We start from the raw sequence: 25503 nt of genomic DNA, 5'->3' as shown, positions 1-25503 counted from the left end.
AGACGTAAATATGGATAAGTTTGGGGGACGGAAGCACCCACCAATCGAGCCTAGAGAGACACGCCCTCAACACCGGGCTGTGTGTAGCCATGCTCGGCTTCACTTGCTCACCAGCGGGCGCCACCGGTAGCACCACCGGCAGGGAGCGGGACAGTGAAGAGTGGTAAGCCGGACGACGAGGCGAAGAGGAGGGCTCTCTCCGTCCTTCTGGCCGCCTGCCTGTCGAGCGTCGGAAGGTTCTCCACCTGCTACTTCGGCCATGGACGCGTTAAAAAACGCCGGGAGGGCGATTATCAAGAGCCCCGGCGTCCCGCGGCACACCTGGGGAACTTCTAAGCACGAAAGTAAGTGTGACGACTGCATTTAAATGGCGAAAATTGACGCTTTTAGTCATAGTCTTTGGCTTCCCGCCCAAATAGCAGGTGTCCTCAAATGTAACTTTCGACATCTTCTTTCTTGAATTTTACATAAAAAGTAACGAATTAACTTGGTTTCTTTCTCGCAAATGTGTTATTCACTTCATGTTCTTGCTAAATTAGCAAGTTTTTAGTTGAAAACATCGTTAAGTTACTTTGTGTTTGACAACAATGGACGACTAATTAGGTTCGCCATTTTTAATCGTTTAAATGTGTCTGTTGTAAAATTAAATCATTTAAGATGTTTTCAATGTAATACTGTCAACGCTATGTGTTATAAGCATTGTATTTGAGACACACACAAAAATAAAATAAAAAGAATAATTATATTTGAATGTTTTTTGTTTGTTCCGACAGGCCATTAAAGGCTCCAAATTTAACAAATTGTCATTTGTTTTCAATTATTTTGTGGTTTGGGCTTAATAGTAAAATATTTTTGGAAGGTTTATGCCTATATAATTTGAAAATATATGTCATTTTTAAAGTTTTGGGTAAATTTCACATTCCTAATTATCCACATGATTGAAAACCTTTTGATGTTCACCTTCTTAAGTGATTTTTAAGACCGCAATACTTGACCAAAATCATGACAGTTAACTGGTGTCCATAAAACAAATGTCCATATGATAAACAACGACATTCAAAGGGTGAAAATATGGTTACTTTATAGTTACATTAACGTTTAAAGTGCTTTAAAAAGCGTTCATGCTAGTGCTGCAACAAATAATCGATTAACTCGAGCAATTCGATTAGAAAAAAAATTTTGAATCAAATTTTGCTGCTTCAAGGAGTCGGTTCATTAGAGTGACATAATAATGGTTTGTTTCAAAAGTCTTTGCACTTAAATTTCATTGATTTGGGTGGATACACTGCCCTCAAGTGGCATTGGTCAATATGACATAACGTCTCATGGCTGAATCCAACTGCTACACTATTAAGGCCAACATAAGTTTGTAAATAAAATTTTTGAGCTAATATGTTTGTTTATGCATTCGTAATTTAGTTTACAAGTATATTTAATTTTTTTTTTTTTGTGGCAAAATGTGTCTGAACGATTTGTTAAAAGCGTTAGCATTTTATAGCATTTAAGCGAGCGGACTACCTGAGCTTAGCCTCAAACGGTATGAAAAAATAAATAAATAAAGATCTAAGTACAACAAGAGAACACGTTGCTAATTTGCATAACTTAAGCTTAATTGCTATAAAATGAATTTTTTTCCCCCATTGCCCTTAAAAAAATCTTTCAAACACATAATACCACACAATAAATGTTGAATATACCTTTAATCTAAATTACGAATGCATAAAAAAACATATTAGCGCAAACAAAAACTTAACTTATATTGTTCTTAACAGCGGGCAGCTGGATTCAGCCATGTTAAATGAGTTATGTCATATTTACTGTTGCCACTAGAGGGTAGTGTATCCACCCAAATATATGGAACTAAATGCAAACACTTTCAAAACAAACCATTACAACGCCACTAAAGGAAAAACGACTCCTTGCAGCAGCAAAACTTGATTTGAAGCTTTTTTCTAATCGAATTGCTCGAGTTAATCGATTAATCGTTGCAGCACTATTCGCATTTAATGCTCTTTTGAAAGTGCCATCTTAGCAAGCCAAAATAAATTTTGCAAGAATATACACCTGTTTCTTTCGTTTTCGTCTCCTAAAATTCATTCTGCAGGGCATGAAATGTTTGTAATCTGATTACTCAGTTATTCGAAGTAATTAATGGATTGCTTAAATAATCGATAGCTGCAGTGCTAGTTCATACACCAAAAACTCTCTTAGCAGTGAATCACGGTCATTCACAGCCATTGACGGCGTGAGACGTCCAATCAATTTTGACCATCTAAATGGATTGTCGTCAATGGCGGCTTATATTTTTAAACGGACATACTCTCGAGAATTCGCTCCCTACAAGTTAGCAGTCTCTGATTTATTTTCGGCGTTACCAAGGCGACGAGGCCGTTATCTGCCAAAAAATCAGTCTCTTTGTTTTCGCGGAACGGCCGGCGAGATTTGTGTCTGAGCGCTGAATTATTAGGACGAGCGCCGCTGTCCACGCAGGCCAATTAAGAGAGAGGGAAGCGACGGCGGCTTGCCAGCATGTGGCGACGCGTGCAAATGCAAATGAGGCGAAGGCAGTGTCGCACATGTATTAGAGGCCATTAAAAGGGACTCTGGAGGGGCATCGAGCAAAATGCGTCTGCATAGGAAATTGGACTTGCGCAGCAGCGTCCGTCCCGGGATAAAAATGACTTTTTACATATGCCTTCAATTTTGTTCTCACTGAGGGAAACTCATTTTCAGATTCTTAATTTTCATTACTGAAGATGCTTTGTGAAGCTTTAACAGTCTGTTGCCTTCGGTTGCTGCTTGTTTGTTGTTTGTTTGGCCTTACATTTTGTTCTAATTGAGAGAAACGCATCTTCATAGTCCAGGTTTTCATTCTTGAAGATGTTTTGTGAGGACTTCACATGCAGTTGACCCCAGTTCCTGCTTATTTGTGGTTTGTGTTGCATTCAATTTTGTCCTCACTAAGAGAAATGCATCTTCAGAGTCCCAAGTTTTCATTTCTGATGATGCTTTGTGAGGACGTCACATCATGCGGTTTCCTTCAGTTTCTGTTTGTTTCGCCTTCACTTTTATCCTCACTAAGAGACACGAATCTTCGGAGTCCAAATTTTCACGATTGAAGATATTTAGTGAGACCTTCAAAAGCAGTTTCCTTCAGTTCGAGCTTGTGCTGCCTTCAATTTGGTCCTCACTGAGAGAAACACATATTCAGAGTCTAAATTTTCATCCTTGAAGATGTTTTCTGAGACATTTACGTACAGTTGACATCAGTTCCTGCTTGTTTGTGGTTTGTGTTGCCTTCAATTTTGTCCTCACTAAGAGAAACAATTCTTCAGTGTACAAGTTTTTATCATTGAAATCTACTTTGTAAGGCCCTCACATGCTGTTGACTTCGGTTCCTGCTGGTTTGTGGTTTGTGTCGCGTTCAATTTGGTCCTCACTGAGAAAAATGCATACTCAAAGTCCAAGTTTTCATGATTAAAGATATTTTATGAGGCCTTCAAATGTCGTTTCCGTCAGTTCGAGCCTGTGTTTCTTTCAATTTTGTCCTCACTGAGAGAAATACATCTTCAGAGGTTGGTTTCATCTTTGACGATATTTGTGACGCCTTAACATGCACTTGAATTCAGTTCCTGCTTGTTTCTGCTTGTGTTGCCTTCAAATTTGTCCTGTCTAAGAGAAACGCACCCTCAGTGTCCAAGTTTTAGTACTTTCTGAGGTCTTCACATCCTCTTGACTTCAGTTCCTGCTTTTTTGTGGGTTGTGTTGCCTTCAATTTTGTTCGTACGAAGAGAAATGCATCTTGATAGTCCAGGTTTTCATCCATGAAGATGTTTTGTGAGGCCTTTACGTGCCTTTGCCTTCAGATGCCTCTTGTTTGTGGCTTGTGTTGTCTTCAATAAGAAAAAGCCATCTTCCTATTTCAAGTTTTCATTTCTGAAGATGCTTTGTGAGGCTTTTACAATCTGTTGCCTTCAGTTTCTGCGTGTTTGTGGCTTGTTTTGCCTTCAATACTGTCCTCACTAAGAGAAACACATCTTCAGAGTCCAGGTTTTCATGAATGAAGATATTTTGTGAAGCATTCACATGCTGTTGACTTCAGTTCCTGCTTGTTTGTGGGTTGTGTTACCTTCAAGTCGGTCTTAAATCATAGAAACGCATCTTCAGAGTCCAAGTTTTCATCTTTGAAGATGTTTTGTGAGACCTTTATATGCATTTGCCTTCAGATACTTCTTATTTGTGACTTGTGGTCTTCAATCTAACAGTGTATTCAAGGTCTTAGCCTTCTAAAAAATCCTGAACCATTGTGTCTTGCTCTTTTATCCTCCACAAACTCATTTTGTTACACTGTTCATGCTACAGTGTTATGCTCTTTGCCTTTCCTCTCTTCTTTGCAACTTTAGCATCCACACCTAGCGGCGCTCTCCAACTGCGCTGCCCGCCCGCCCGCCGAGCAAGTGACATTTTATCAGCGCCGTCATCTGCTGAGGTCAAACCAGACGCAAAGGGGGAGGGTTGAAAGCGCAGCGTGTGCCTTCCAGTGCCAGCCGTCCCTTTCAATTACATCCCGCCGAATCACGGAGAAGGCTTCCTTTTTATGTATCGTGTGAGTCAAGGTCGAGCATCTGCTGGAAGATTCAGTTTTTAAACGACGCGACAGCGGGCGACGTTTCCTGCTCTTAAAGCGGTCGGGATCGTGACCGGCTAGTTGAAACGCCCCCCGGAGGGACAATTATCTCTCGACACCTCATTACAACTCAGTCGAGGAGAAGGCGTGAAATAGTGAAGGGGACGGCGTAATAGGCTGAAAACGCTGCGAGCAAAACTATACACGAGTGGTGGAAAGATAACGTTGAGAGATTGAGTTTAATTGAGGGCCTGTTTGTGACACGAGCTCACTTCACTGCACTGTAGCTAATTGTTCTTATGTAAATCGCGTTCTCTACTGTACTATTACTCCAGGCAAAATAGGCAAGCCGAAAAGACTCTCTAGCGCAGGGGTCCCCAACCTTTTTTGCACCACGGACCGGTGTTATTTGGGTCTTTTTTTCGCGGACAGGTGTTCTGACAAATTTTGCAACCCATCAAAAATTGCAACGATGCGGTTCTGCGCATGCGCGTAACGTTAAACATAGCCGCATGATGCGCAAATGCAGCGATTCCAAAGTAAACACTACAAACTTTCTTGAAAGAAAGGAATATTAACTTACGTTTGATCATGGAAGGACTTGTAGAAAAGTTCTCCACAGATACATCCTGCCATGTTAGCTGCACACAACTGCACACCGCTCTCACCATTAACGACTTCGCCTTGTCGTTAAGCATTAATTAAGAAGCCCTCTTCACAAAGATACGATGTTGGAAATTGTAGCAAGGTTTTCAATGCTCTGGTAGCGATGTCAGGATATTCCGGAATGACTTTCATCCAGAACCTCGGGAGAGTTGTTGTCTCAAATGTACGTTTAATAAGGTCGCCGTCATTTGCGATCTCTACAAGTTGATCCTCCTGTTGCACAGACATGCTCGAATCACTCGGTTTATTCACAAACGGGTCATGAATCCACTCCTTCGGCGTTCGTGGGTCGTCGAGGTTGTAGGCCCGTCAGGTGCTCTTTTCGCCGTAAAAATATCTCCAAGACGTCTGTTTTCCAGTCATCTTCGCTCATGTGGAGGCTAATTATTTCTGGGAACAAATGTGCTGTGCCCGCGGTCTAGTAATATGTTATTATCGAGGACAAGCGCACATAGATATATTATATACACAAACAAGATGTACTGCTAGCAGTCCAATCAATGGATTTCTATGACGACATTCTAATCTATCCCGTAGTATTATATCTAGAGTAGACAGGGATATTGGTGTGTTAAGCAGGGGCACAGGGTTAATTCGGCCAGAATGCGGTTGTTATTAAATTATTATATCTGTGCGGCCCGGTAGCAAATGCGCCACGGCCCTGGCAGATGGGGACCCCTGCTCTAGCGTGTCCTGGGTCGTCCCCGGGGCATCCCGCCGGTGGGAGATGCCCCGCACCTTTTCAGGGAGGTGTCCAGGAAGCATCCGAATCAGATGCCCGAGCCACCTCAGCTGGTTCCTCTCAACGCGGACGAATATCAGCACGACCCTGAGTCCCTCCCGGAGTACCGCACTTCTGACCCCATGTCTGAGGGAGAGACCGGACACCCTGCGGAGGAAACTAATTTTAGGCGCTTGTATCTGAGATCTTGTTCTGTCGGTCACAACTACAGTAACAGTTCGTGACCATAGATAAGGGTAGGAACATAGATCGAATAGTAAATTGACCACAACGCACAATGCAGACGCTCCACCGATCCGCCTGTTGATCTCTCACTCCCTCCTGCCGTCACTCGTGAATAAGACCCCAAGGTACTTCGAACTCCTTCACTTGGGACAGGATCTAATCCCTAACCAGGAGGGGGCATGCCACGCTTTTCCGACTGACCCTAACCATGGTCTCTGATTTGGAGGCGCTGATATTCATCCCGACTACTTCACACTCGGCTGCGTAGCGCTCCAGTGAAAGTTGGAGATCACGGTTTGATGAAGCCAACAGCACCACATCATCTGCAAAAACCAGAGATGCAATGCTGAGGCCACCAAACCGGGCACCCTCAACGCTTTGGTTGTGCTTTGAAATTCTGTTCCTAAAAGTTATGAACAGAATCAGTGACAATTCTGTTCTATTATTGGCGGAGTCCAACCCTCATTGGGACGATTTCGACTTACTTCCGGCAATGCGGACCAAACTCTGACACTGGTCGTACAGGGACTGAACAGCCCTCACCAGGCGGCTCAGTACCCCGTACTGCCGGAGCACCCCCCACAGGACTCCCTGAGGGACATGGTCAAACATCTCTCCAAATCCACAAAACACATGTAGACCAGTTGAGCGAACTCCCATGCACCCTTGAAGACCTTGCCGAGGACCTTTGCCATACTTCGGGTTAGGGTTGGGCATCGTTTGAATTTGAACGGTTCTGATTCAGAGTCCACGTTTCGTTTCAGGTTCTAAACGATTCTCGATTCCGATTCAGGGTAAAAAAAATGCATAGTTTACATTAATTTCTTAACTTCTTGAATATATATTTTTTAAAATTATATTAACTTTCAATTTGCTATGAATTTTTCAAAGGGCTATTTTTAACTAGTATATAATTATCAGTCTTTGAACTTCAATATGATGAAGTTTCTTTGCACAGGAGTGCAAAAACTAATGGAGAAAACATTACACACATTCTTTTGCCTATGTTTGAGAGTGTCTTATGCGGCAGGCATTTATTGTATTGCATCGTTTGTTTTAGGTGGTATTTCTACAAGTTAAGGGCGGGGAGTGTTCTGTGCATTGATCTTAAGTTGACTACTTTTTAAGTTTGATTTCTTTCTAAACTGATAGATTTTTCATCCGTCCACAAGATGTCACTATTGTAACTCCAGACTCTACAGTTTTTCTTTGGTTTTGCTATGTGCGCTTGGCTTCCCCTGGTGGTGACTTACCGGAAGCAGCAGACAAAATTAACGTTTTTCTTCAGTTGGAAAAGAATACTTGAGGTATACAGACGCTACACATCGTTGGGAACCCATGATAAACAAATCTGTAAGTTTGAACGTTTTAACAGAGGGTCTGATATCATTGTGTGTTTATTCTGTTACTGTGTTGTCATTTATGTGAAGCGAAGCAACACGTTTTTATGCTAAGCTAAATTAGCCACTTCATATGTTTTGCGCATAACTGAGCTAGTCTTCATGTGGCTTCTTCTTCGTGGTGTTTGGCAGCTATTTTTTCCGGTCGGTGGTCAGAAAAAAATTCAAACAGTTCCGGTAGAACCGGAGTGTTAGTCCCGGATACCATCGATGTTTGATGCCGAACCCTACTTCCGGTCGAACATTCCCGAGCACATCCAAACGGCAGCAGCGCTGTTTCACTGAGCCGCCTCTAGTCTCCGCTTGCCAAAAACACTTTTCTAACCCTCTTAAGACTTGCTACTGTTTTTACATTTCTGGTGCCGATTCGATGAGCCAAATGCTTGTTGCTTTCGTGCTTGTACAAGAATGTGCGCTATGTATGAGCTGCCGTTACCTTTTAGGCCAGAGGGGGCAGTCGCGGTAAAAAAGTGACAATCTCCGTATAGTGCCTTTAAGGCCTTAGAGTACCAGGACTTTTTGCTATCCAGTTAAATATACATTTCTGATTCCTTAGCTGTATTAGTATTCGTATCGCTTTGTAGTCCATGTATCGCAATACACAATGTTGTTATTAGTGCTGCAACGATTAATCGATTAACTCGAGTATTCGATTAGAAAGAAATATTCGAATTGAATTTTATTGCTTCGAGTATTTGTTTAATTAAAGTGACGTTGTAATGGTTTATTTTGAAAGCGTTTGCATTTAGTTTTATTGATTAGGGTTGATACACTGCCCTGTGGTCTGCCTCATTTCACATGGCTGAATCTAACTGCTCCCTGTTAAAACCACAGTAAGCTAAGTTTTTGCTCGAGCTAATGTTTTTTATGCATTCATAATTTAGTTTATAGGTATATTTAGCCATTTTTTGTGGGAATATGTGTCTGAACCATTTGTTAAGAGAATTGTAAAAAAAATAAATGAATGAAGTAAGAAGTTAGCATTTTATAGCATTTAAGGTAGCAGACTTTTGCTATGTAAGTTAGCTAACTGTTCTTTTGTTGTACATAGATCCTCATTTTTAAAAAAAAATTATACCGGTTCAGGCTCAGCTCAGGTATTTTAATTTTTCATGTTCATTATCCGATCGATTATTGAACTAACTAGTTCATCGATTAATCGACTGCTAAAATAATCGATAGTTGCAGCCCTAATTCTTATCATGGTATGTATTTTATCGTGACGTCGTTAGCCATACTTAGCCCTTCCCAATACCTGACAGACACTTCTCTGTTATTAAAGCTCAGGCTACAATGAACACATTGGCTTCCATTGACGGCAATAGACGTCCAATCCATTTGCACTGGGTTGTCGTTCATTTAGCCAAGCTGGTAATTTCGTAAACGCCCCCAAGGGAATGCGCCGCGATTCGGAAGCAGCGAGCAGAAATGGGAAACAGATGGAAAAGTTGGCTTTTGGAGGCGTGTTATTCTCCCGCGGGGCCCGGTCGAGGTGAAGTGAATTATGCAACACCAGGAAATGGCGAGAAGCTATCTTTGGTAGACTTGAGTGCTGCAGCGCGCAAGCCGGTACGTGCGGCGGCAACCGAGGTAACGTTGCTTCCGACCTGAGTCCGACGCTCCTAAAAATAACTTGGGAATGAATAACGATGAGCTGGTGTTGTTTTGTGCCGCATACAAACACCAAAGCAAACGCAGCTCTGAAAAAGGCATTTTAGAGCTTTTAATAGATTCACCTTATAATGAATTATGCAAATTGGACGTAAGCTGTTTGAAGAAGTATGCTACTGATGCATTTGAGGATGATGTTGTTCATATCCTCATTTGGAGTGTTTCTTTTGATGAGGTGAATGAAAGTGTGTTACAAATATGCATCTGCCATTTTCAGGAAAATGATTACATTTCCTGACATTTTAACTGAACTTGTGATAATCTTTACAAACCTGCCAACTAATAGTGGTAAAAGAAAAAAAACATGGTAAAACTCCATACTATACTATACTATTCCTACTACTGTATGATACTATACTAGAGCTGAAACGAATACTCGAGCAGCTCGAGTTTAAAAACTGATCCGAGTAATTTTGTAACAGCCGTTACAAACTGCGCTGATGTTGCTAAAAACTACGCCCGCATGTTGCTACGGTGGTAGCAGCCTAGCAGGTAGCGTCTGATGCGTGTCATAGATATATCATGTACGTAGAACTAGATGCGAAATGACCGACTCGGCGGCGTTAATAAAACAGCCGCCATCTTAAAGCAGTACACTTCTCGGCGCTCATAATTAAGATTAACGTTACTTTCACTCGCTCACGTAACGTTATCCCTGTGGAGGGCTAGGTTTCTATTCATTATGACGACTGTCGATGCGTGGCTAACTCTTACATACAGGCTTTAATCTGTGAAAACAGCGCTGTAGAGTGATTAGGGTGTAAAATAAAAAAAACATAATAATGGTAACTGTCAATTTTAGCTCAGTATTCTTTGCTGGATAAAACACCAAGTAGCACTGGTGCCTAATGTGCTCCAATACAGCACAGCATTTATTTTGAACACTGCAAAAACTCAAAATCCTATCAGGACTTACAGTTTAGACTAACTTAAAACTTAACTAGAACTTATAGCTTGACACAAGTGGAAATTCAATTGAAACACGTAGGAAAAACACCTAACTTTTAAGTCATGTGTGTTATCAAGCGTAATGACATTTTGTGGTAAGAAATATATATATGTACTGTATATTTCATGAGATCTAAAAGTTTTTTGAGTGAAAGCAGTGAATTAGTCTTTTTTTTTTTTTTTTTTTGTCACATTTGAGATGCAATTGTTGGCTGTTTTCAACAATGTACGTACATCGAAAATAAAGACATTGACTGACTGAAAATGGTTCAATATTACATGAAATGTCTTGTTTTCCCATCTATATGAATAATTGCTCTTTACCTAAAAAAAGAAAAGTTTTATCCGATTACTCGATTAATTGATAGAATTTTCAGTCGATTACTCAGTTACTAAAATATTCGATAGCTTCAGCCCTATACTATACTATAACGTAACTTAACTCGTTCACTCCCAGCCTTTTTCACCGGAACGAGGCCCTTTGCTCCCGGCCGTTTTACTGAATTTTGACTGATTTTGCAAGGCCCACAGAAAGTTCTGTTCTTATTGCTATATAAACATGGAACCCACCAAAAGAAAGATTAGACTCTGTTCTTTCAGCAGGAAAAAAAAGTAATTTCAATTTTTCCATTCTTTAAAAATCAGCATTAGAAAATAGCTTAGTTTGAGCAATTTTCCAATTTGTGATGAAAAAACAGAGAAATTGAGCTTTTTGGTGAAAGCAAACATTTCAAACATAACTTTGACTTTAACACAGCTATTTTTTTGCTTTAGTTAAATCCCAAACATCTGAATAATGTTTTCCTTTTACAAAATAACATAAACAACAATACAAATAGAGCTTTTGATAGCAAAGTAACAATTTATTTACACATAACTAACTGAGATGCCGCTGTTGAGGCTGCGTTAGCTGGGTTAACTTATCCCTCATCGCCGCCTGTCTCATAAAGATGGATTTTTTTGAGTCTCTCGGGGTCTGCTCGGCGAGCAGCACGGACTCAACGACATTGTCCGCTGCACTGGTGGTCCCGGTCGTTCTGCTCAGTCGTCCAGCGCCTGGCATCCCGGGCGTCCTCTCGGCTGTTCTGCTCGGTCGTCCAGCGCCTGGCATCCCGGGCGTCCTCTCAGCTGTTCTGCTCGGTCGTCCACCGCCTGGCATCCATACGGTCGTCTTCTGCCAGCGCCCCGGCCATGTGACCCGGCAGTTTGTTGCCGCTGAATCGGGTTGCGGGTCTTACCAAATGCGCTACTGCCCACCAGTGGCCAGTTTTATTGCTTTAAAATGGATTTTCAGCTTTGTGCTTTGGAGCTCAGTTGAATCAGAACCCAGAGATGTCTCTTATGAAAAAAAAAAAAAAAGCGTAAAAGACGTATAAATAGTAAGACAAAGTCTTTGGAACACTGAAACAATTAAAAATAGAACGTATTTATACGTTTTTGAGAGCAAATGAGTTAAAGTGCCTATGACAGGATAAAAAAAGTCTTAAATAGCATTATTATGGGAAATAGAATCATATTTTGAGACGATTCGACTGTATACATCTATTTAGCAAAGCGCAGATGACGAGAAATTAGTCATTCAATCTGCCGTTTACCCCTTGCCTGTCAGTATAGCGCTCTAGCGTCCCCAGCTGGAGGATGACGTTGCCCATTGAGGGGGAATCATTCAGAACGAGGAAAATGCGACGAAAAGAGCCGCAAAATGTTATTGTTTCAATCTCTCTACTCTTATCGAAGTATTTTTTTCCCCAGTTGCTGAATAAATGGTATGGTCATGACAAATAACAGTCTTGTGCTAAATGGAATATGCAATATTAAAAATGCATTTATTCAGTACGACATGGCAAAATTACTCCGTAATGGTCAAAACTGTCGACTTCTTGCACCTCCCGAACAACATTTTATGCCACCGGAGTTTGTCCGGCTTTTGTCATTTCCCTGCCCGGGCTTCAGAGAGTGTATAAAAAAAAAAAAACAGGAGGCGTGACAGCTAGCTGACATGCTAACTGGAACCGAGCGGCGTTTTCACGTCTTATTCTCATCTTTCGAAGCGAAAAAATCACACAAAACTACCCCGGATCATTTCACACGGCGACGGGGTTGACGGGGGCAACCCCCCCTGGCGGCAAACATGTGACAGCTCGTCATTCCCCTGCTGCTGGCAGGAGAGCTCGTTTGCCGGGAAAGCAGCTGGAGAATGACCGCCGGACAAACCGGCCGAAGTCGGAGGAGCGCGTAGCTGCGCGAGCCAACCCGAAGTTTGTGGTCTATTGCTGGTGCCCTATATGATACTATACAATACTGTACTATAACTTCATACTATACTATAACATAATACTATACTATAACGTAACTACTATAACTACAAAAATATACAAACATTAGAGAAAAAAATATTGAACAAAGTATTGGTCTACTGCACACACAATTACCAGAAAGAAATGGGGTGTAGATTTAAGATAAAAAAAACTAAATGGGGAAAAATATTAAAATTCACTAAAATTACCGTTTTGGCCCAAATATAAGAGTGTAAGAGTGTTAATGTGTTTTTTGCATTGAAATACAACTGAAAAAGTGGGGGTCGTCTTATATTCGCGGTCTAGATATTATACCCATTCAGGACGCTAGATGGCGCCAAATATCATTGAAGCGAATGCTGAACTTGAAAAGTAATGTTCTGTTATGACAGATCTCAGCTACTCTCAAGTTTAACCAGTTTGCATTATTTTATTGCAATGTTTTTCCTTATTCAGATTTGTTTCAAGACTACAGTTGGTTAGACCTCACTTTGATGGTTATTGCAGTTATTGCAATTTTGTTGTTTTATCACAATAGATGGGTTTATTTACATTTCAAAAACCAGAAGCCATTCATTTACCAATGTGATTGCACTTTTGTTTACATATTTAAATGTTCAGATATTTAGATTTGAATGAGGCAAAATAACATGCTTTTTCTCTCAAATATATTGTTATAATCATTTTTTTTTCCAGATGTACTGTAATTATTTTCTGTATAAAAATTAATTTGGTGTTCAAAAAGTCTTTTTTTCAAACTTGAAAAAGAGGGGGTCGTCTTATAATCAGGGCCGTTTTATATTCGGGCCAATACGGTACACAAAAAAGGTATTGAATGTTTGCCCCCCCCCCCCCCCCCCCAAAAAAATGACAATGCAAGGGCAAAAATGTCAAAATATAAATCAAAATACGCACACAAAAAATGACATTAAAAATACACAAATACAAAACAAATATGGGGGTGGGTGTGAACAAGAGACAAAAATATCTGAAAAATATCAGGAGAAAATGTAGCTGGTTTCATAAAATAATGTTTTTCTGATTTTTTGGGTGATTTAAGTCCTCAATATTCATAATTTTTATCCTTCTAGTCATGTAATATGGTGGATTTAAAATTTCAAAATAACAAAATAATAATTAATCCCCTCCAAAATTAGCTGAAAAATATCAGGCAAATTCTTAAACCATTTTTGATGTTTTACCTTATTTTGCACATTCAAGTCCTAAACGTTATAATTGTTATACATCTTGTTTCGCAATATGAATACGAAAAAAAATCCAATTATTCCTCACTATTGCCATTCAAACATGACTTCCTGTAATTGTTGTTCGAAAACAAATGGTGTGTTGTTGCTACTTGACTGATGTGATTAAACCCACATAAATCAAAGTACAATACCCCAGTAAAGTGAAAGTGTCACGCTTAAATGCACATCACAGTAGAAGCACTCCACTGATTGGCTCCAAGGTGTCCATCACTTGCTAGTAAGTGCCGCACTGCATTAGCCTGGCTTCCCGTGGGAGCGAACCCCAACCCCCCACGTTTTCACCACAATCTCCTGAATGAGATCAGCGACAAGAAAGTGGGGGGGCTTAGATTTATACACTTGAAAGGGAAAAAAAGGATGCTATATAAGCATATTATGAGTCGGTGTTATAGAAAAGCCTTCTACGCTTTGGTTATGATATGCTTGATGAATAAAGAGCTGCAGGGAAATGGCACTTTTTGTTTTGGCTTTAATTGGATTATCCGAGTCTTTCCTCAATGGAATTTAAGAAGCGTTAAATTGTCTGCCTTTGAGATATTTGCCTATATGATACTCTCTTGTTTAAATTTGTCATTACAGTAGTGCCATTCAGTATGTAATACAATTAGAAAAAGGCTTTTGAAGAGAGAAAATGGCGATGTCGTGTTAATGTTTTTTTTTTTTTTTTTTTAAACAAGGTAGGACTGCAGTAGTGCTACAACGATTAATCGATTAACTCAAGTATTCGATAAAAAAAAAAAAAAAAGATTCCAACTAAATTTTGCTGCTTCGAGTATTCGTTTAATTATTGTGGCGTTGTCATGGTTTATTTTAAAAGTGTTTGCAATCAGTTTTGTTGATTTGAGTGGTTACACTGCCCTCTACTCTGCCTCATTTCACATGGCTGAATCCAGCTGCTCCATGTTAAGACCAACATAAGCTAAGTTTTTCTTTGCGTTAATTTTTTTTTTTGTAATGCATTCGTAATTTAGTTTATGGATATATTTAGCCATTTTTTTGTGGGAATATGTGTCTGAACCATTTGTTAAGAGCATTGTTTAAAAAAAAGAAAAGTTTTTATAGCATTTAAGCTAGCAGACTTTTGCTATGTAAGTTAGCCAATTGTTCTTTTGTTGTACATAGATCCTTATTCAATGTTTTTTTTTTTTATACCGTTTGAGGTTCAGCTCAGATATTTTAATTTTTCATGTTACTTATCCGATTACTCGATTATTCGACAAACTAGTTCATTTATTAATAGACTACTAAAAAAATCAATAGCTGCAGCCCTAGACTGCAGCTATTGATTATTTAAGTAATCAATTAATCTATCAGTTAGTTTGAATAACTGAGTAATTGGATTAGGAAAATTTAATGTGTTTTATTTCACAAGAGCAATAAACGCATTTAAAAATGAATTAAAATACCTGAGCTTAGCATCAAATGGTATTTAAAAAATTAACGTAATATTCGGACTATAAGCCGCTATTTTTTCCCCCTTCATTTTGAATTCTGCGGCTTATAGTCCAGTGCAGCTTGTTTGTTGATTTATTTGGGTTAATAGTCAACGCTTTATTTGACAGCGGTATCATAACACGCCCATAAGACCGTCATAATTATGTAATGACACTATCATGGGCATTAATGAATGCTTTTGACGGATGTCATTAAGTGTCATTCAGGCAAATTATGTCACCAACTGCATTTATGTCCAGCTGTCTCTCCCCAGGGAGCTGTGATGGCCAAATGAAGCTTCTTGAAGCAATGACGCTTTGTAGCCAATTGGTTCAAAGCTTCATGGTGGTTCATTTGGTCTTATGATGCTGCTGTCAAATAAAGTGTTACCGGTTAATATTTTTTGGTGTAAATATCCCATAATACAGTGAAGACAGCTGCATCTTATAGTCCAGTGTGGCTTATCTATGAACAAATGCGTTTTTTGTGTCCAATTTGGTGGGTGGCGGCTTATATTCAGGTGCGCCTTATAGTCTGAAAATTACTGTAATAAATGAGGATTGTAAGAACATTTGGCTAACATGCATAGTAAAAGTCCGCTAGCTTAAATGCTATAAAATGCTCACTTGTTTTCCCAATACTCTTAACAAATCGTTCAAACACATATTCCCACTAAAAACTACTAAATATACCTCTAAACTAAATTAAGAATGCACAAACAATCATACATTCTATGAGCTCAAACAAAAACTTAAAACCTTATGTTGGTCTTAACAGGGAGCAGCTGGATCCAGCCATGTTAGATGAGTAATGTCATGTTCATTGTTGCCGCTAGAGGGCGGAGTATCCACCCAAATCAATAAAACTAAATGCAAACACTTTCAAAACAAACCATTACAACGCCACTCTAATTAAACGAATCCTCGAAGCAGCAAAATTTGATTCGAAGCTTTTTTCGAATCGAATTACTTAAGTTAATCGATTAATCGTTGCAGCACTAAAACAATGTGACTTCATCATTTTTTCTATCTTGTGTAATTTATAATTATACAGCGTATGTAAATTGGATCTAGTATTGAGCCATGTGGAACACCACCAGTACCTTTTCTTTACAATGACCTTACTTTCAAATTTGTGTAGGTTAGTGACGTACTTTGTTGGGAGTATCTCGCTTCATTTAGAATTAGGGTAATTTAATATTTGTTCAAAAAACACTAATGACTCAGTGGCTGCCATTGACAGCCACAAACGTTAAAATATGAGCATTTAGTAAAAAAAACACAATTTACTACATTTTATGTTTACATGGGTTATCATTGTTTCATATTTACTTTCTAACTCTCAACTCATTCACTGCCATTGGCGGCAATAGACGTCCAATCCATTTTGACTACTTCCTTATTATCTATTGGTGTAAATTATATTTTGATTTTCTTAGGCAAGGCACTTTTATTTGTGTAGCACAATTTAACACAAGGTCATTCAAAATGCCTTACATAACATTAAAAGCACAAATAATTCATCATTCTTTTTTTTTTTTTTTTTAAATTGTATTTAAAAGTCACTGAAATTGCTGAAGTTACTGAAAAAAATAGTCACATGTAAAGCAGGGTTTCCCCTAGTATTTTATAAACCTGGCGGGCCATATACATAACTACAATTTTATACATTTAGAGTAAAAAAAAATCAATTTGAACCATTTGACCCAAAATAATTTTTTAAAATCTCATTACCTCATAGTCCACCATTGACGGTGATAGACGTCCAATCCCATTTGACTCGGGGATCACTGACAGTTCTCCCAGTCAAAATGGATTGGACGCCTATCGCCGTCAATTGTTGATAAGGCGTTCAAAGAGTTACCTGTACGCCTTAGTGATTCTGTGCCAAAACATTCAACGCTTAGCTTTGTAAACTCCGCCTTCCTCCAGCTTGTTAGCGATTCCGTCACCTAGCAACGCGCAATCCCGCGACACCCCCTTCCTTGTTATTGTTGTCAATATTTGAGGAGCAGCTGCTCGACTCCCCGGCCTCGTTAATACTGGAAAGACGTTTTAATTGATTCGTTTTTATTCTCTGTTTTTACGGTTCACACTCGACCTGCCGCCATCCCCGAACGTGCGGCCTATTTCCCCCGCCGCGGTGGTGCCCCATATTTCTAAGTTGGCTCAGATGAATAAAAATGTCAACGCAAAGAGAATATATGTAGAGGGTGGGGGATGTGACAGTGGGTTGAGACGAGTAACGAGGGTTTACGGTTTGAAAGAAGTATTTTGACAGTTTGTTGTCGTTTCCGTGCTACTTCCTGGTTTATATTTTTGGACTATACCATTTTGTATTCTGTTGTGAATGATTCAATTACAAATTAAGGGCAAAGGTCAAATGAGGAAAAAAAGGCAATATTTTGCTTCCAAAGAACAAGTACCAAAGAAAAAAACTTTTTTTTTTTTTTTTTAATTAATTGATGTATTTGATTTAGGGCTGCAGCTATAGAATATTTTAGTAATCCAGTAGTCAACTGAAAATTCTATCGATTAATCGAGTAATCGGATAAAACTTTTTTTTTTTTATGTAAAGAGCAATTGTAAATATATATGAGAAAAAAAGACATTTAATCCAATATTGAACCATTTTCAGTCAATCAATGTCTTTATTTTAGATGTACATTGTTGAAAACAGCCAACAATTGCATCTCAGATGTGACTAGAAAAAAAATTCATTGCTTTCACTCAAAAAACTTCTACATCTTATTAAAAAAACCTATTTCTTACCTAAAATTGTAATTACCCTTGATAACACACATCACTTGAAAGCTACGTGTTTTTCCCACGTGTTTCAATTTAATTTCCATTTGTGTCAAGCTATTTTTAAGTTCGTCTAAACTGTAAGTACAACGGGAGCAAAAAAACATGATCGGAACAACCCTATCAAGCGTAATTACATTTTTAGGTAAGTATATAAATATGTTTTTTTATATATAAGATCTAGAGGTTTTTTGAGTGAAAGCAGTGAATTTTTTTTCTAGTCACATCTGAAATGCAATTGTTGGCTGTTGGCTGTCAGATGAGGTCTTGGTCTCTCAACTGGGACCGTGTGCTTTGGTTAGATGAGGTCTTGGTCTCATCTGACCAAAGCACACGGTCCCAGTTGAAGCCTGGGACCGTGTGTATTTTTGTGTGAGACCAAGAAAACATTCTAAGTGGGTCTGGCGTGCCACGAAAGATGCGCATGCTGAAAAGCACCTCATACCCACTGTGAAGTATGGGGGTGGGTCAGTGATGCTGTGAGGCTGTTTCACTTCCAAAGGCCCTGGGAACCTTGTTAGGGTGCATGGCATCATGAAGGCTTTGAAATACAAGGACATTTTAAATCAAAATCTGTTGCCCTCTGCCCGAAAGCTGAAGATGGGTCTTCACTGGGTCTTTCAGCAAGACAATGATCCTAAACATATGGCCAAATCTACACAGAAATGGTTCACCAGACACAAAATCAAGCTCCTCCCATGGCCATCTCAGTCCCCAGACCTTGTTTTGTTGGAAAAAGGGGGTTGTACAAAGTATTAACACCAGGGGTGCTAATAATTGTGACACACATTATTTGATGTCAAATACTTTTTTTCTTTATGTGGGATTTTTTTCCCCCACTGAATGAATGCACTTGTATTGAAGGTTGGATTTTTCTCTTTTTTTATCCATTAAGGTCCCACATTATTTGAATAAAAAAATATTAGAAGCTAAAAAACACATCTTTTTCAGGGGTGCCAGTAATTATGGAGGGCACTGGATAATTTTTCAGTGTATATTCACCTGACTTTTTGAACACCTGTAGGTCAAAAATACTATTGGTTTATTCAGCATAGATTTCTCTTTGACCGAACCAGAATTTTTATGATGACATGAACATTATTATAACGAACAAAAGAAAGACAAGAACAGTTTGACTTCAGATAAAGTGCTCACATTAATTTGTTCAAATAAATATAATTTGAGTCAATCACATTCAATCAGTCAATATCATTGACGATGTGTTCGCCTGAACAATTAGCACTGATCTGAAACTAACAAACATAAACCCAACAGGTATTTTGCTTTGTCAGCAGATAAAACATTTGGTGCAACAGGAGAGGAGACTTTTGTCATCTTGGTCCATGAAACAACTTTCTTAACATGGCAATTATAGAACAGCAAGCCTTTAAATAACCGTAAGGCCTCTGAAGAACTTGTAAACATAACACTGTAAAATGCAAACATTTGCTAATTGCTATAGTAAGGTTTATAACTCGGTGAAGGAAAAATACGGCCTCTAGAATAGTAACAAAACTTTGCATACTGGCAAAACAGGAGTGGAAACAAACGCACACATCCCAATTTGACACCTTGCCAAAAATATTATTAATAGGCCCGATAACATATTTTGGTATCGGATTTATTGGGATGACGTCATAATTCCTATTATCGGACCGATAATTATCGTGCACCTCTAAAATATTAAAAGCAGCTAACAGCATCAATAATCGATTTTTAATCAAATTGTAGCCTCTGCATTGAAATCGAATCGTTAGGTGCCCCAAGATTGCCACCTCGAGCTATGATGCGGGCTAGCTAGTAGCTACACATACAATAAGAAAATGTCAAACATGGTGAACATTTACGTCTCTTTAAAACATAAACAGGCATTCGTCCCGCCATGTTTTAGTCTCCAGAGACACTCTTTTAGCTCGTTATCGTCTCGTCACCGTCATGAAAAAAATTTGTTCGTTGACGAAAACAACAGTGGTTGAAAGGCTAACATTCGAAGAATTAGGGCAATTTTAATTGGAAATGCGCTATAAATGATGTATCACTTGTTTTTTTTTTTTTTTTAATGAATTTTGGCACCTCAAACTACCCGATATCCACGAAGGACTATGCAACGAGTGAGCGATTTCTAAGAGTGGTTGATTTGGACGTGCTGAATTTGCCAAGCAGGGTTGCGGTGGCTCCGGCTAACATCAAACGCATCCAAGCGGCTGGCGAGGCGCGATTGAAGAGGTGTTAATAATTCAGAGACTTATTGGAGGGCGGCAAGTGTGCGGGTGACAGATGGCCCAGCCTGTTCGGACTGATCACTGCCACCTCATCCAAATTGAGATTGGAGTCTCATTAGGCACTATGTAGGGTGTCTTTGTCCTAATCTGGACTAGGATTGGCGAGGTTTACCTACTTGGAAACATCTGCAGGTGATTTTGGTTGCCGCTTTGAAACAAAAATCCTTAACATTGAGCAAAACGGACTCTGTGGTGGCCTTTTTGTTGTTTTTTGAGGCTCAATACAAGTGCTCGGATTTCTCTTTTTCTACCTGTTGATTAAAAAAAATTCTTTAACTTTCCCATTGATGGAACCCACAAAAGTAGGATGAATCGCGATTAATCGCAAGGATTTTCAAAAATAAAAATGTTATTTACGTATGAGTGCTGTGCGCTATAGATAAAAATCTATCATGATATCGAGCATTTTATATCATGACATCGATATACAACACAATAATAATTTTTTAAGTATTTGGTGCAAAAATATACAACAAATATGGTAGCGTTATTTTTGAATTGATAATAAACTGAGCTGTCAAATGTTCAATGCATGAAGTACTGCTGCAACCTAAAACTATTCAGTAAACAAAAGCAGCACAGCAAATAAATATATAAGTATAAATTTGTTTTACTCAAATGTAAAAGTATCTAATTATTTATGAGTACTTGTGTCTAGTAGTCATTAAAAATATATTTATTCAATAATTTTATGTTAACAAAAACTACATTACTGTATTTAAAATGAATAAAAGGAGAAATACATACTGGTTACGACTCCAATTAAAACTCTAAAGTTGATTTATTTTTTATAGTATTTAACTCATGCTACTGATTGCCATAGTCCGATTCACTTAATCCAGGAAGACAGGCTGTGAGCGCTAATGTTTAATTGCCATTGACGGCGTTAGACGTCAAATCCATTATGACTGGGTGGGGCGAATAGTGTGTTCATGCCATGTAAAGGATAAAGAAAAAAAAAATTTGCACACAATAGGGTTAAGCTAGCATAATAACATTAATGATAAATGAAGAATATTGAAATATGTGTTGCTATTTTCAATTGTCCTGCATGCATTACTCACTTATGGTTTTAAAGTAGAATCAATTGGCTTAGAAAGGGACATCTTGAGGCCAATTTGTGGTACTACTTTATCATAATGAATCACTGTAGCAAGTTAGCATAAACTGAGGCTAAAATATGCATTGCACAAACAGGTCTAACCATGGCAATCATGATGATAGACAGGAAAATTGTTTATAGGAAGTTTTCCATGGTTTTAATGAGCACTAATACATATTATTTCGCAAAACAGAGCTTCCGGAAAACTGGACAGACACCAAAGAGACGCTTTTGGAAGGCATGGCGTTCAACGTCAAGTACTTGGGAATGACGCTGGTGGGCCAGCCCAAAGGGGAGGACATGGCGGCCGCCGCTATCCGCAGGATAGTGACTATGGTGAGTAAACTGACAAATGGCATTGATGGTGATAGACATACAATCCATTTTGACTAAGAGGGCCGAATGAACAAATGGGTGAATGAACAGTCCAAATCGATTGGACGTCTAGTCATTTCATTGGCAGCATAATTAACTACTGGGGTTCCACAAGGCTCTATATTAAATCCTCTATATATAAATAAAAAATGGGCAACATAAAGGCCACAAATAAATAGAATATAATTAGAAATTTATCAGTTTTTGTCCTTTTTTGCTTAAATTATTTCTCCTTCTGAGGTACACATTGTGGGCACCTGGGGGAAGTATGTCATAGATATAAGGTCATAGTCATATTAGTTGTTCTTTACAGATGATAAAGAAAATATGCTCATCACTATTGTTATATTATCTTGGTGTCTCTGCAACAAGTTTACATGTTTTCACATGTTCACGTTCAACTGTGCCTTTCAATGCTAATTGTTAGCAGGTCAATTAGGTTTCTCACTGCATGTTAGCATTAAGCTAGTTTTGAACATACATATGACACACACACACGCACACGCGCACCCCCCCACACACAGACACAAATATATATATATATATATATATATATATATATATAGACACAAGACGGATATATACATTCAACATACGGTACATAAGTACTGTATTAATTTATTATAACAATAAATCAACAAGATTGCATTAACATTATTAACATTCTCTTAAAGCGATCCATGGATAGAAAGACTTCTTAGTAGTTCTTAAAAGATAAATCTTAGTACAAGTTATAGAAATTTTATATTAAAACCCCTCTTAATGTTTTCATTCTATTAAAATTTGTAAAATTTTCAATCAAAAAATAAACTAATTGCTCGCCATTGTTGATTTCAATAATTACACAATGCTCACTCATGGTGCTGAAAGCCATAAAATCAGTTGGACCCAAGCGCCAGCAGAGGGTGCCAAACACCCAAAAATAAGTAACAAGTGGACATTACACTCAGCTGTCATTTTAATCTGTTTGAGCGAGGCATGTGTGTTAATTGCGTCAAATATTTTAACGTGATTAATTTAAAAAATTATTTACCGCCCGTTAATGCGATAATTTTGACAGCCCTAATATATAATAGATATGCACACATTAGTGCTGCACCGATTAATCGATTAAAACAAGTAATTCGATTAGAAAAAGAATTAAGAATTAAATTTTAATGCTTCGATTATTCGTTAGAGTGTCATTGTAATGGTTTGTTTTGAAAGTGTTGCCTTTACTTTTATTGATTTCGGTGGATACACTGCCCTCTAGTGGCAACAGTGAATATGACATAACTCATCTAACAAGGCTGAATCCACTGTTAAGACCAATTTAAGTTTTTGTTTGAGTTTATATCTTTGTTTATGCATTCGTGATTTAGTTTAGAAGTATATTTAGCAGTTTTTTTGTGCGAATGTGTTTTACTTTTTAACGATTTGTTAAGAGCATTGTGAAATTTTTTTAGCATTATATAGCATTTAAGCTAGCGGAGACTTTTGCTATGCAAGTAAGCCAATCTATTGTTAAATCTCATTTTTTGATACCGCTTGAGGCTAATATCAGGAATTTTAATTTCTTTTTAAATGCATTTACGATTCTTGTGAAATGAAAGTGCAATTCTGCATAGTTTCGCACTCAGGTATTTTATTTTGTAATTACTTTTAATGTTCTTCTGAACGTGCACTCTTAGCCAAAATAAATATTATTGCAGTATTATTATTGCAGTATTATTATTGTACGCCTAAAATATATTCAGCAATGCATTAAATGTTCGTAATCCGATTACTTGGTTGTTCGAATGGATAGATTAATCGATTACTTAAATAATCGATAGCTGCAGCCCTAATATACGTTCATTCGCTTCTCCCAGTCCAAATGGATTGGAAGGTTATCACTGTCGATTGCAGCCGAAGAGTTCAAGCTTGAAAACTTAGCCCTGTGTGTAATACGAATTTATCGGCGATGACAAGCAAGAGCAAAGTCAGGAGGGGGGGAAATGTGTCATTTGTAACCCAGAACGAGTGCTTGTCTCAGGGCTTGGCAGGCGACGCTCAACCCCCCCTCGGGTGCTCCATCTGGGCCCTCCGTTTCTTCGGAATGCTGAGCCAGCGTTCCGGGAGGGCGCGCGTTGACCTGTTAGCTCGCTGCTATCGCCAGCACTTTGTTTTTTTTTTCTCTACACCCAAAAGTCGACGTAGCTTCGATTTTCCGAGATGTTAAAGGGGTGACATTGAATTCATATGAAATGAATGAAAACCGCAGAGCTAGCGTTCAAAATCTTGTCGAAAAAAAATGCTAGCAAGCACATTTTCAACCATGAAAACAATCCGAAACAATAGTGTCTGAATAAAAAGCAACAAATCAGCGGTTTCCATTCGGGTCGATGCGTTTCCAAGGGAACAGACGGAGACAAGCGCGTGCGGGCTGCTAGAAATCAATTTCGGCTTAATCCGGATGTTAGCTCTACGGGGGCGGGGTCAGGATACGGGGAGTCCGATTTTAGATTAACCGATACCCCCTTCTGTCGGTGGTTTAATTATGCAATAATTCCCATGTGGTCTAAAAAGGTCTTAAATGTTTTAATCTTCATCAAAGCGTCTTAAAGTGGTTTTGACTGTTAGATTTTTATTCAATTTTTCATATTTTCAGGCTAGAGCTGGCGCTAAGAAGTTCCGGAAAGTGACGCTTACCATCTCGCCCAAAGGCATCGTCATTACCGACACGGACACGGGCGACCTGGTGGAAAATGTCTCCATCTACAGGTGAGATTTTGAAGCTTTTCGGGGTTTTAAATAAAGAGTGAATGAAAACGGATCTGTGCCATTGACAGCGTTAAATGTTCAGTGCCAGAATTTGGCTGTATTTAGAATTTTTTAAGCATTTTTTGTTTGCCACTGACGGTAATAGAAGTCAAATCTATTTTGATTAGTATTTTTTTTTTTTTCAATCTATTTGACTTTTTTTTTTTTTTTGCTGCAATTGATGGCAGTAGACGTCTAATCCATTTTGACGGTAAGTTTTGATGATAGGGTAGTTAACTTTTTTTGTTGGGGGGTGTAATTACCAGCAATATACGTCCAATCCATTCTGACAGTGAGTTTTCATGAGCTTGTGTTTTGAATTTTTCTTTTCCTGCCATTGATGACAACCGACATCCTTTAGTTTTCAGTACAGGTAGTTTACGGGTTACTAACGAGTTCCGCTCCTACGCTGGCGACATAACCCGAATTTCTGCATAAATCAGGATTAACCCTTTAAGTACCCCTAAATACCCTCTAAATCTCAAAATAACTATCCAAAAACATCTATTATATGTGATTGTACTGTCCTCACCAAGATGTTGGCGCTAAGTCCTAGCAAAGCTCCAAAATGACAACGTCAGACGTACGTGTGGTTTGCTGACTTTATTCAGCTGCTCATGACATCAACACTTGCAGAATGAAACTAAAATAAAAAATGAAATTAAATCAGTTTCATATTCAATTTCAGCAATTGAAATTTGTGTTTATATCTAGCTGCTGATACAGCAATAACAATCCACACAAACGATTAGCATGTACCAGTTAGCGTCCGCAAATCATCAAAAAAAAAACAATCACATAAACTCATATTTGACCACAAGTGAAAACGCACAATAGATAGTACAAAAGGGGTTATATTACAGGCGTTTCCTATGTAGATG

General features: G+C 38.6%; 1 protein-coding gene across 3 annotated transcripts in view; it reads left to right on the top strand.

Annotated features, from left to right (window-relative positions):
• The first annotated feature begins 51 nt into the window (after positions 1–51).
• The window catches only part of si:dkey-71h2.2 (low density lipoprotein receptor adapter protein 1), a 39734-nt gene continuing 14282 nt past the window's right edge, over positions 52–25503 (top strand). For all 3 annotated transcript variants that reach the window (XR_009061533.1, XM_057823279.1, XM_057823278.1), the window contains exons 1-3: positions 52–344; positions 21660–21802; positions 24471–24583. Coding sequence is in view for 2 of the 3 variants with exons in the window: in XM_057823279.1 (XP_057679262.1) it covers positions 260–344; positions 21660–21802; positions 24471–24583 (341 nt within the window). In the remaining variant the exon portion in view is untranslated. The remainder of the gene's footprint in view (positions 345–21659; positions 21803–24470; positions 24584–25503) is intronic.

This window comes from Corythoichthys intestinalis, chromosome 19, assembly GCF_030265065.1.
Source record: "Corythoichthys intestinalis isolate RoL2023-P3 chromosome 19, ASM3026506v1, whole genome shotgun sequence".
NCBI classification, from domain to species: domain Eukaryota; kingdom Metazoa; phylum Chordata; class Actinopteri; order Syngnathiformes; family Syngnathidae; genus Corythoichthys; species Corythoichthys intestinalis.
The sequence above is the reverse complement of the archived record's forward strand: the minus strand, read 5'-3'. Positions and strand labels throughout refer to the sequence as shown.